This window comes from Neopsephotus bourkii, unplaced genomic scaffold (assembly GCF_033783945.1).
Source record: "Neopsephotus bourkii isolate Nb327-2 ecotype Australia unplaced genomic scaffold, CSIRO-AGI_Nbou_v1 NB_1388, whole genome shotgun sequence".
Taxonomy (NCBI): domain Eukaryota; kingdom Metazoa; phylum Chordata; class Aves; order Psittaciformes; family Psittacidae; genus Neopsephotus; species Neopsephotus bourkii.
This window is the reverse complement of record NW_026901866.1, coordinates 5733256-5745748: the sequence shown is the minus strand read 5'-3', so window position 1 is coordinate 5745748 and position 12493 is coordinate 5733256. Positions and strand designations below refer to the sequence as shown.

At 46.9% G+C, this 12493-nt stretch overlaps 1 protein-coding gene and 1 long non-coding RNA gene across 19 annotated transcripts in view; one reads left to right on the top strand and one right to left on the bottom strand.

Annotated features, from left to right (window-relative positions):
• Nucleotides 1-869: 869 nt before the first annotated feature.
• Nucleotides 870-12442, bottom strand: LOC133219977 (uncharacterized). Of its 8 annotated transcripts, XR_009727602.1 has the most exons (7): nucleotides 10959-11016; nucleotides 10325-10670; nucleotides 9283-9361; nucleotides 7235-7738; nucleotides 5051-5182; nucleotides 2425-3415; nucleotides 870-1945 (listed from the first exon to the last, which is right to left on the bottom strand). It is a non-coding gene; the product is annotated as an uncharacterized LOC133219977 (long non-coding RNA). The 8 variants fall into 8 exon arrangements; XR_009727604.1 differs by lacking the exons at nucleotides 10325-10670; nucleotides 10959-11016 and adding an exon at nucleotides 12333-12442; XR_009727605.1 differs by lacking the exons at nucleotides 10325-10670; nucleotides 10959-11016 and adding an exon at nucleotides 11558-11652.
• MEIS2 (Meis homeobox 2) overlaps nucleotides 10671-12493 on the top strand; it is a 174994-nt gene continuing 173171 nt past the window's right edge. For 2 of the 11 annotated variants that reach the window (XR_009727598.1, XM_061367692.1), the window contains exon 1: nucleotides 11349-12307. Coding sequence is in view for 10 of the 11 variants with exons in the window: in XM_061367692.1 (XP_061223676.1) it covers nucleotides 12296-12307 (12 nt within the window). In the remaining variant the exon portion in view is untranslated. Of the gene's footprint in view, nucleotides 10923-11348; nucleotides 12308-12493 lie in introns of those variants that run through there. The other 9 variants (XM_061367684.1, XM_061367681.1, XM_061367688.1 and 6 more) reach the window with 5 other exon arrangements.

The following is a 12493-nucleotide window of genomic DNA, read 5'->3' as shown; positions in this document are numbered from 1 at the left end:
AGTTAGATATACAATTTAGACCCAGAGTTTGTTGTTTAGAATTCAGAGCAGCCTCTACCCTTTAACACCACTACCAGGGAGAATATACCATCTAATTCACCATGAATACAGATACCGATTTTTTTATTCTAACATGGAAAACCTGGTGATGTCGAAGAACATGTTATGACTAGTGTTGTCCCTCTGCTTCCTCTTCATCAGTCTTGTAGGAACCGTTTTCTCCCTTGAGAACTGGATCTTCTCTGCAATGCTACTGTGAATCATCCTGTTCAACCTACCAAGACCCAAATAGAATAAGATTTTCAAAATTATGAACAACAGAGAGAAAAAAATAAAGTAAGAATAATCATGGAGGATTCACCTTCATATAATAATATATATCAAGTAATGTATTTTCCCTGACTTACATTATACCTGAGTCTCATTGCCTTGCATTAGTGAGGTAATTAATTTAGCAGGAGAGATGAAAGGAGCCAAAGAGATGACAGCAGGCATGTGTGAGAAAGAAGGCAAGTGTAGGTCTGCAATGGTGGGCAGTGGATAAGTGTTTTCAACACGCATTTTGTAAATCTTAAAACAGTGTAGAGGAATGCATACAGAGGAGAAGGAGATGTGGTGCCTTTTCTAATCCTTCATCCATGATTGTGTCCTGATTGTCTTCTAGTAACAGGGAGGGCAAAGTTCTGCAGTCCAAGGCAACACATTTAATTTTCTTGTGTAGCTTAGATCACTTACAGTGAGGGGTTAAAATAAGTAAAACCGAAATTAAAATGTATCCTGCTTGGGTAGGAAAAAAAGTATATATTTCATATATATATATATATATACACACACACATACATATGTACTTCTTTATAGACCTAAGACTTCTTAGGGGAAATGCTGTATCCAATGGCTGTTCTGTGAGCTGGGAGGGCTGTACTAAACCTTTGGGGCAAATGTTTGCATTGAATTGTTGAAAGAATCTGAGATTGGCAACGCCACCCTGCCCTTGGCTAATGAGCCTTCCCCGAGAGAATATCAAGTGCAATTACCTTTCAGGGAATAACAACATACCAAAGAACCATGGACCCGGCAGAAAAAAAACGAAACACACATTCGTAGGTAGAAACCGCTATGAATCAGCATTAATTATCCAATAGAGGGAACAGGGTTGCAATAAGTCTCCGTTCCTGACTCACACCATAGATCACACCATATGTGAGCTACTTCTAGAAAAAACATTTGCAAAGTTCACCTTGCCCTAACCCCTTCCCCTCCCTTGTACTCTGCTGCACTCGAGTGGTGCGGGGGGCAAGTTTCCCTACCCTCAGTTTGGAGTCGGCTGGGAGAGGCGACAAAGGGGCTGGTGGCCATGAGGGAGTCGCGGACCTCAATCAGCGTGACAGTTACTCTAACGCAAAGACTCATTCAAGGTCTCCCCGTGTGCCGACGCGGCCTCGGACACAACTTTTCCCCCAAAACCTTTAGGGAGGCGGTCTCCGCCTTCAGAGCCGGGGGAACTTCGTTCCCCCACGTCCGCTTGGCCCGGCAAATGCAGAAAGGGGGAACGGTTCCTGGCGCTCGGGCTCTGCTGTGCACATTCCCAGGATGGAGACCAGGCGGGACGGGTAGGAGGGGGGGGAGTGGGAAAACCTCATATTTTGCTCCCAGCGATTGGGAAAACTTGGAAAGTGCATGTCCAGCTCTGGAGAGATGCGAAGGGCTGCCGGCCGGCGCCGTGCCTCCTCAAGCCTGCGCCTCCGTGCTGAGGCGCATCCTCTCTTGGGGGCAGGGCCTATGCACGAAGCCCCCGCGGCGGCGGAGCGGGGCGGGAAGCGCAGTCCCCAGCAGAGCCCGGTCGCTGCTGCCCTGCGCGGCCAGGGGAGGCTCCCCGGGCAGCCCGGAAAGCCCGCCTCAAACTCTTCGGACCCGAAACCGGCGCGGAGAAGGGCTGGCTGCTTTGCTGAAACGAGGCACACAGATATTGAGTTTGTCAGGGATCATAAAACGTGAATTGATTATTCAAACAACCATTGATTATAAAAGAATGCTTACTGCAGCGATGGGAAAGGTTAAAAGGAAATTGACCCTCTGCGTACGTGACATAAAGTCATTAGGTAAATGAGATATTCATGCAGAGTGTAATCAAGGTCATGTTAATTTTATTTGCGGTATTCAGCTCAAATCTGGAGCTTCTTTTTTGGGGCGGCAAATTGTCCCCGAGGGAGCCGAACCACCAAGTAGACCCCAGGTGCCGCAAGAAGGGGTAAATACATGCCAAGGAGGCCAGCGTATTCCTCCCGAAGCCCCCTGCCTGCGGCGGGCCCGAGCCCCAGGCCGTGCGCAGCAGCAGGAACGCTTGCCTTACCGGTGCCTGCAGAGAGGCGCAAAGAGGCGCGGAGCGAGGTGCAGGATCGGACCTCCCCGGAGAGGTGCTCTCACCTCTCTGAGACCGGGTCGCCTCCTCTGAGCCGGGGGAGAGCCAGAAGTGACGGCGATGTCAAGGACCCTCGCCTCTCCCGGGTAGGATGAGAACGTGTAAAAAAATTAGATTTATTTATGCACATATTTATCCCCTCTAATTATAGAAATTAATCCTCTTACTTATGACTAAAAGGTAACGTCTAAGGCGTCCCTTTGATGTTTAACAGCATCATTTGTGGCTAACATTCCAACTGATTAAGGAATAATTGTTGTTAAATGCTTTACAAGTGGATAGTGTTTAATTGAGAGGCATTCATAATTTTACGGCTTACCACAAAATGAAACGTAATTAAAAACGCAGGAATTTCCAACTGATTTTGTTCCAATTATGTTTATTGTTCAGACTAATTACTGCACGAGATGGGGTACTTTCCCCATCTCTCAGTGGCACACATCTCCCAGATACACCCTTGCAGGTTTTCCTTTTCCAGGTACAGGCTCGGGGCCGCTTTCTGCAGCCTCCTCTACCCCTCAACCTCCCCCCCCTCATAATTAAATGCTCCAGCCTTTTCTTCTCTCCTCCATACAACACCTTGGGATGTGAGAAAGTGATGGCAGCTCTCTTCCTTCAGAGCTCGAAGTAATTGTAGAAGGGCTGATGAATTTCTTGAAGAAACACTTGCCACGCACTGAGGAAACCATCTCCTAGCAGGATTTTACAAACCAAAGTAAACAAAGCACCCCAGGGGCGATTTCCTCCTTTTGCGCAGCTTACTTCTCAATTTACTTCAGAAGGGATCACAAACACACACACACGAAGTATAACAGAAATCCTATTTGGTCTGGGGAAGATATTCTGCATGGAAAGAACCAGAGACATTCGAAGTGTTTAAAGGAAGGGACGGTCACTAAAATACCTGACGGGAGCGCTGTCATTCCCCAAACAGACCTCTCCTTCTTCCTCGTGAACTCAGAAATCTCTTCAACATCTCTTTAAACACACATATCGCTGGGGGAAAGGGGAAAAAAAAAAAAAAACCAAAGAAAAAAAGGAAGAAGACAGGCCCCCCCACACACCTCAGGTCCACCTTACCAACGCCTTTAAAATACCCTCATCCTCCCTACAGGGGTGAGGAATAAAGTTACTTTTCCAATTTCACTGTTTGTTCTATGGAAGAGTGTTTAGAGTGTAAATGGATTTATTTATTCCTCAGTTTTTCTATCCTTCAAATGAGGTTTTGGAGAAAATTAGAGAGGTGTCTAAGCCCAGCTAATAATAAATCAGTGCTTACAGTTAAAGCGAATAATCAGACCCTGATAAAAGGGGGGCCGGGGGGGGAGGGTCACATCAAATGCCCAATACTGAGTCCAATTTGCTTTTTCCTTTGGGCTTCAACCCTTTAAGGAAGGATCACACACACGTTTACTGCTGCTTTTGTCTCCTTCTTTCTAGAGGGACGAAGCTCCGCGTGTGCGCTGCGGCTCTCTGGGAGGGTTCCGCACTCGCAGGTGGGCTGGGGCTCTGCTTTCTCCCCGCACAGGTCCTCAATCCTCCCGAAGGGTTTCATCTAGGTGTGAGGGTAGGAAAGTGTTTAAATCCTACTGAGGAAATAAAGAGGAGCGGGACGGGGGGGGGGGGGAGGGAATTCCCTCTTATGGCAGGTTAGAAATAGCCCAAGTTTTCCAAAGGAAGGTTTAAGTTGGACTTAATGGAGCAATATCTCCACCTTTTTTTTTCTTTCTTTCTTCTTTTTCTTCTTTTCTTCTTTTTTTTTTTTTTATTTTTTTTCTTTTTCTTCAGGTATGAGTCCTGAATCCTTTCATTAAACTGACATAGATTTCCAGAGATGGAGAAAAGGAGGGGTATCTGGGGTGGACATTTTATGTAAATGAGCAAATCCAAAATGTATTACAAATCCACTGTAATAAAACTGACAGTTTTGACAGTATTGACAACATAAATATATGTTGGAACACAGCACTTTCAGACACTTAACCGATGAAGCAATAAAAAGATTCGACTACAATATTTCAAATAATCGACATTGATGTTTTGATACATCATTTTTATACCTCGAATCGATCTATCACTCTGTGACCGGTCAATTTTAAGTAAAAATCTGCTGCAATTATTTATGCTATTGCCAATGACGACCTAATAACTGTTTTCAATTAATTACAGCAAAACTAAGCATTATGAGGACTAACCGGCCGCATATTCCATTGTGCGGTCCTTTGCATTTCTTGTATGGAGAGCAAACACATATATGGATATGGCATTCTCTTTGTGGGATCAAAAGAAAGACGTACAAAGGCGATCACAATCGGGGGGGGGGGGGGGGGGAAGGGACGGGAGGGACGACCCAAACCCAAACACAAAAAAAACCACCTTTCTTTCGGAAACACACCACCGGCTCCCATCACGTCTCACGTCCTTCTAGGAGACGAGCTGCAATATTTTGCCAGCTCTTTCTCCGTGCAATACCAAACCGGGCTCCTTAGATTCTTGGGGTTTTTTTTTGGTTTGTTTGTTGTTGTTTTGTTTTTCTTTTTCCCTTTGGGCTGCGTGCTTCAAACAATGGGCCGCGCAGCTATTCGGGGAAAAAATCGGGGGAAAAAAAAAAAAAAAGAGGGAGACTCGTACTTGGAGTGCTCGCCTGTGTGTTGTGAGGGTCTCCGTACCATTTCAAAAGGAGGTAGGAGGATATTGTTCTCTCCGGACCGAGAATTCCAGCGTAAAAAGAAGAGCTCTCCTCTTCTGGAGTTTTATAGGCAGCTGGAGAACAAAAGGGAATATTTTGAGTGTGCAAGAACAGAGCTCTGAGAGGAGTTTGGAGCCTTTGCGAATCCTCTTGATACTGCACTAAAGCCATTTAGTTTGCCCTAACTGTCCTTTTTGTTAGGATGTCACATTGGAAAGATGGATTTTGTTAACGCTTTGGGCTTCTTCCCGCAAATGCAAACTAGGTTTTTAGCTGCTCCGGTGGAAGCAGCCGCACAGCGTTAGTGGGGAGCCCTGGCAGGTATTTTACTCTCCCTGGTATATGATGGAAACAGGCGCGATGGTTGTTTATGGGCTTCACTTCTACAAACTCCCCCAGCCTAAGACATAATAAAAAAAGCCTCGTTCTGGTCTGATATCAGCTCTTCACACGCACCAGCGTGAGATAACCCGGCCCAAGGAGAAGAGGTCCCTCTGTTCCCTTTCCCTCCGCGGCCCCTCAGCCCGCTCGCTCGATGGGACGCGGGGAGGAGGCGACGCCAAACCTAGCGCCCGGAGTCCCGCGGGAGGCTGAGGAGCAAAGCCTTCCACAGTGCTCCGCACTGACCGCACCGCCCCGCGCCCCCGCTACCGCGCGGGGGCCGGGGCCTTGCGCGGCAACGGGATGGTGCTGGAGCCCCGCCAGGTAGCGCTAGAGGGCTGCCGGTGGCACCGCCGCATCTCGCCGGGAAGCCGGCAGAGGCGGTCTGAGATCCGCACCCAGCGGGGACACGGCGGGGCAGGGGCAGGTGGACCTCGCATCGCTCCTGCTTGCTTGGGGGAGTTGAGGAGAGTTTTTTTCTTTAAAAGAAGAGGGAGGGGTGGAAGAAAGAGAGTTAAAAAGGAAGTTAGCAGGTAAATCCATGAATCTCCTAATCCAGCTCCCGAAGATCTCAGTCACACCGCAGTCGAGGTCAAGAAAAGTTCACCGTGATGGGCTACCACTGACTTTACGGACTGAATTGAAAGATTTTAGAAAAATTATAGATGAGTGAAAAGCGACGTACACTATCGGGTGGGCGGGGGGGGGGGGGGGGGGTAGTTTAGCGGACCGAGGAGGGTGCAGACCTAACCCAGCGACCTGCACAACCGAGACTGCGGGATTGCCCTGGGGCACCCGAGATGGCACCTCAAAAGTCCCGAAATCGAGGACTCAACGTGGCTAAAACGCATAAAAAGTGACTCAAGTTGTAAGAACCAAGCGTAAAGGCAGAGGAAGGTGTGGTAGAGAACGAATTTGGGGGTAGGAGTTAGAACCCTGGCATAATCCTAATTATAGAAAGGAAAAGGTACTGTTTACACCCCACATTTCGCCCTGCGAGCAAAACAAGAAGGAAAATCCCCGTGGATTTTACTACGGGGTCAGGGTGATGTAATCCCGCAGCCACATTTTAAAAGGCAGATTACTTCAGTAAATGACACGTTTCCTAGAACGATAGTTCAAGATGAAAAGCCGGTTCAAATATGTACAATTTGTCGTCCCGTTCCGCGATATTCTTAGCCCGTCCGCGGGGAGCTTGGCCAGCAAATGTAGCCCCTGTGTTTGCGAACACAATGGCATTCCCCCCGAAATACTTGAACTCAGCGCACAAACAAACAAACATTGAATAAAGTTACAAACAAGATTAAGGTTCAAGTTATTTGTCCCTGTAGCAAGGCGTCAATTGTTCTAACAGATGTAGGGTGCTAAGAGGATTTAAACCACGCGAATTTAATAAACCAGATTAGCAATAGGTGCTTTCCACAAATGCTAGGAACAGTAAAGTAAATCTAGCCTAAATTGCTCGTCAGACCGGAGCATCACCTACAAGGAGTGCAGAAAATTTCCGAAGGGGGCCAACAGGATTTCCTGCAAGCATGGCTTGCTCCTTACTCCCCATTCTCCCCACACCCCACAACCCCCCCCCGGAAAAAAAAAAAAAAAAAAAAAAGAAGAAGAAAAAAGAAAGAAACAAGCCCACACGAAACTTTCTATTTGCACTAAATTTTGCGCTAGGCGCAGACGCGCGTACCAAACAGCGGTCCAAGGTCCCCGGCGGCATATATTCCTGAAATCTGAAATATTACCTGTTGTGCCATCCGCTTTTGCAAGGCTGTGGAAAAAGAGAGGGAGGGAGAGAGGGAGGCACGTCTCAAAGCCAGCAAAGGACTAAGATGCCACACTTCGGAAAGGCTGATTGAAAACAGACTCTTCTTAAGTTTTAGAGGATTTTCTCTCTCCCTCCCTCCAAGGGCTAAGAAGCCGATTTAGGAGTTTGAAGGGAATAGGTTTCAGCATCCATATTTGTTCTGGTGCACTTGTAAAATGCGATTTGAAGAGGATCTTTAGCCCTCTGATTGTCTTTGTATTGTTTTTCTTGAAACGGATCTTTTGCCCTTAATGAATCCCCACACAGCTGGACAGCTCCTGCTCGGACACTGAGAGCGCTAACCCCAAACTGACCCCAATTTGACACCACAAGATGAAATTTTACCGCCTGTTAAAACCATTTCCAGCCTCGGCAAAAGGAGCTGGCTGTTGACTGAGATGCACTTCCATACCGGACACCTCATTTCTCTTTGGACTTTGAGCTGATCTTAAAAAAAAAAAAGGGGGGGGGGGGGAAGGAAAAAAAAAAGCCCAAGCACACACACAGAGACCCCACCGACTCGTCCATAGCACTCTTCCTGGAAACAGCCTTCGCTGTGAAACTGATGCACGAGGAATGGAAAATAGCCAATTTAATTTTCTCGAATTACTGTTTTAAAAGAAGTATATTACCCGGCTGGGGGAAAGGGGGAAAAAAAAGTAAATAAAAAATGACCTAAGACTGTGGTAGCCCGCACCCCCTGCACGCACGTATCCCATTTTCCTCCGAGTTCCCAACAGCATCTTTGTTAATAGCTGAGCACTTTCACTTAAGGGCGCTAAATTGAGATTCCTTTTTAATGGCTAAACTGTAGCTCTTTATAAACCATGTTCTCTGTGTGCATTAATCCACTGGGATAGTGAAGAGGAAAAAAAGCTCCAACTCTTTTCACGGGGAAAAAAAAAAAAAAGAAAAAAAAAAGACACAGGAGGAACATGAAAGCCCTTTATTTACCGTATGAAATTACACTTTTCTACAGGTTAAAATAATTTTTTAAAGTTGGTCTCTGTCCCAGATTACACACATGCACAGCAGGGCGAGCCAGCGCAGGGGGTTAATTAGTTTAGGAGGGGAAAAAGAAAGAAATAAAAAAAAAAAAAAAAAAAAAGAAACAAGTGAAAGGAGCAGCACTGAACACTGAAAAAATCTTTGGCTGCTTCTTTTGCAGCTTTGATTTTAGATTGCTTTCTAACAATTTCTCAGTTAAGAGAACCGAGATCTACAGGGACTTTGGTGACAATCATGAAATAAACAAAAATCAAGTCTAAGATTATACCCTAGACAAGGAAGTGGTTTTTTGTTTTGTTTTTTTTTTTTCCTTTTTTTTTTTTTCCTATGGGAGTCAAGTAATCTAAAAACTTCTTTTTGAAAGGAAAACTGATGAACTTCTCCCACAGCTTGAGGTCTGAACAAATACATGGAGCCTTCAGTGGAGCTAGATTACTTTTGCACGGCCACATTACAAGTAAAGACCTATTCTTTGGTGATACTAAAACTATTTGAAAAGAGACACACTTGCATATCTCAAGAGGCAAGGCTCCAGGTTTGCACTGCCTCGGTTAAAAAAACAAGTTTGGAAGCTACAAATATTTAAGCTACGTCCTCTAAGCTGGCTGTATGGGCTGTATAAGAACCAAGTGATTCCACACAAATTTAGAAATCTGGCATCTTTGGGGTGGGGTGGGGAGAAGGAAAAAAAACCAAATAGCATTCACCGATGGATGACTAGATCTCTTAAAAAAAAATCTGTTAGAAAACTACAGCTGTAAAAGTAGGAACGGATTTGCATAGCCTACTGCTCTGTAGGTCTCCGTGCACCCAAAGGATTAGCCAAGCATTCATTACCATGAATATCTTGAATTACGTTACCGATTTATACGACAGAGTATAAAATACTGCACAAGAAGACTGGCTTCTTCCCTGCGAAATGAATCGACTTAACCACTGCTTGAAAGAGATCTACATACTAAGGGCTTTTTTACTCACCTCTCTTTACAGTCCCATGAAAGTCAGTCACAGCAATTCGGTTGCTCTTAGGACTAGCTTTAATCTTGGAGGAGATCCTCTGGAAAAAAAAGATATTAAAAAAAAAAAAAAAAAAAAAAAAAAAGCTCCCCGGCTCCTGTCTGGTTTTAAGCACGGTGCAATTCTGGCTAAAAGTAGAAGGACTTTTCTCCGTATTGCCCCCATATTTGTAAATACAGCCCTGCTCTGCTCTGCAGGGCTCGGCACTATCAGAACACGCAGGAATGCCCACTGGCGTTTGTCAGCGCTTCACACTATCTTTCTTTATATGTGAGGGCTGATTTCCCGCAGACATCATTGTTATGATGGCTCATTTAATCAAACTGTTTAATTGCTCCGGTAATCACTATCATCATCACAGGTACTCAATCATTCATCATTTTGGAGGGGTTTATTGACCTCTGGAGCTCATTCCCTACGCCTATTAAAATCAGGCCAAATATCTGTAACTACCCCTTGAGTCATTTTCTTAAAGTTTCAGGAAAAAAAAAATCATCTTATAATCATCGTCATCACCACGAAAATCAAAGCAAACTAAACCAAAACCTAACTGAATAAACAATATTTTTCTCACGTGTATTTTAAAAGCCAGCTATGTATGAGGCCACATTCACAACCGGGTACATAATCATTGATAAATCCCACTATTAACGGGATAGTCTGGTTTAGATTTTATGTGCAGGGGACCGTGAACGAGGGTGGGGGGCTGGGGAGGACAAAACTGCAGCAATCGATAGTTTGACCATCGCTCCTCCCCTAAACTTCAAGCATCCCCCATGATTGATGATCCTGGCCAGCTTTAGTAATTGACTGCTCTGAGGTAAGGCTGGGGTAGCTCCGGCAAAGCGATTGGGTGAGAGAAACACACCAAAATTAACGTGTCTCTGTGTGTGAGTGTGTGCTTGGAAAAGTTCATTTGGTGCTCATGGGTGGGGGGTGCATCAGCTCACTTAATTTGCTAAATAACCCCACCGTAATTAGCACTACCATTAGAAGGCATTACCGAGCTAATACTTCAGCAGACATTCCACAAGCGCAACGTCGATCTACGGCAAAGTCCAGATACATGCACACGTAAACGCAGCGCGCACAGCCGGGTCCGCTCAAAATGAACATGCAAACAAAAAAAAAAATCTACAGAACATCTGGATCTCTCCCACAAAAGGCTGAGCATGACTTTGGTTTTAAGCCCTTTTCAAAGCCTGGCAACCTAATCTCAAAACTAAAAGGGATTTCCCCCTTCCCCCCCCCCCTTCTCTCTCCCTACATCCACAGCGTGCTTGATCGCAGCGATCACTTAAGGAAGAGCGGTGCCAAACACGGTTTGAATGAGCCGTTCTCTTCATGCCCTGGAAAATTAATTTTTAGAGAAGCACAGTGAATGGTGAGCGGGCAGGACCCCCTCTGGTAGCGCGGGCGCTGCCGGAGCTGCGGGCGCCCGGCCGGGGCGGGCTTGCCTCCCGGGGACGACCCCCCCCGCGCCCCGTAGCCCTCCGTGCCCCTGGCCTCGCGTCCCCTCCGCGACAACGGCGACAGCCGGCGATTTACACCGATAATTCAGCGCGTAAATCAGACAGCTAAACATCGCGGGTAATCGGAAAGTATTTGGTTACTAAAATAATCTAGCGCAAACCAACCCGGGGCTGGGCTTCTATCGCACTTTTCTTCTCGCTCTCTCCAGTTTTCCCCTGCCTCTCCCCCCTCTCGCACACACGCACTCTCCCTGTCTTTCCTCCCCTCCCTCCCTCGCTCCCTCCCTCCCTCCCTCTCTCGCTCCCTCCCTCCCCGCTCCCTCCCTCCCTCCCTCTCTCTCGCTCGCACGCTCGCTCGCTCCTTCCTACACGCGTTGCTTCTCTCGGGGCAGGGGCTGCTGCGCGGCTCCCCCCGCGCGGCGCCGCGGCCGCCCCGCCGGCGCGCTGCGCATCCCCGGCGCTCAGCTGGCTGGGGCGCCCCCGCCGCCCCGCGCCCGCCGCCCCGCGCCCGCCGCCGCGCCCGCCGCTCCCCGCCGCCGCCGCCGCCGCCGCCGCCGCTCCCCGCCGCCGCTCCCCGCCGCCGCCGCCGCCGCGCTGCAGGACTGGCTATGGCCACCACTACTTCCGGGTTCCGTCACTTCATTCTCCCGCCGATCAGCGCTGCAAAACTGAGCCTCTTCTATAAGGCAGCCAGCAGCCAACCTGCCAACACTTACTGACACTCACTCATCTCAGAGCGCGAGGGAGAGAGGGAGACAAAATACCTGCCGGGAGGAGGAGGAGGAGGAGGAAAGGAGGAAAAAAAAAAAAAAAGGATAGAGGGGGAAGTCCGCGCTTTGCAAACTATTCCATTTTTCTTCGCATCTTTCCCCACCCCCCTTCACAGTACTTAAAAAAAAAAAAAAAAAAAGAAAGAAAGAAAAAAAACCCCAAAACAAACCAACCAACCAACCCTATAGCGATCCTAAAAGGCAAAACCCGAGCGCGGAGTTACTGGAAGAAGAAACCGGGGTTAAAAAGATTCCTCGTCTCTTCTTCATCATCGTCAACCATCATTCATTCACTACCTTGACATTCCCTGGCTTTGATTGACAGCTGGAGTGGCAAAAAGCCATGAGACACGACAGTTTGGTTACATGTGGGTTGCTGACGGGCCGATCGTAACCTTCAGTTTGGGGGCTTGACAATTTTTTTATTTTTTTTTTTCGCGTAGAGAAAGAAAAAAGGAAAAAGAGAGAGAGAAAAAGGAAAGAGAGAGAGAGAAAAAAAGAAGAAAACACAGAAACTCATCGTGGTTCTTGACTGTTTTTTATCTATTCTTGTTGTTGTTATTGTTGTTATTATTATTATTTACCCATATTGGAGGATAGGAGAAGTCTGTAAGTGGGTTGCGAAAAAAAAAAAAAAAAAAAAAGGAATCTTCTTCACTCTAAATCACTTTCTTTGCTGGACTGGGATATTAAATATACGACACATCCAGGAGTTTATTGGAGCGCAGACTGATGGCGCAAAGGGTAGGTTTAAATCTCCAACACTTACCTATATATAAATCCTCTCTTAAGAGGGGCCTGTCCGATTTGCTCTCCTCTGTTGCTGCTGCTGATGGCGGCCACTATTAAAAAATAGCAGCAAAAATTATTCACTAGCTTTTTGTGTGCGTGCGTGAGTGTCTCTCTGTGTGTGTCTCCCTCTGCAATTGT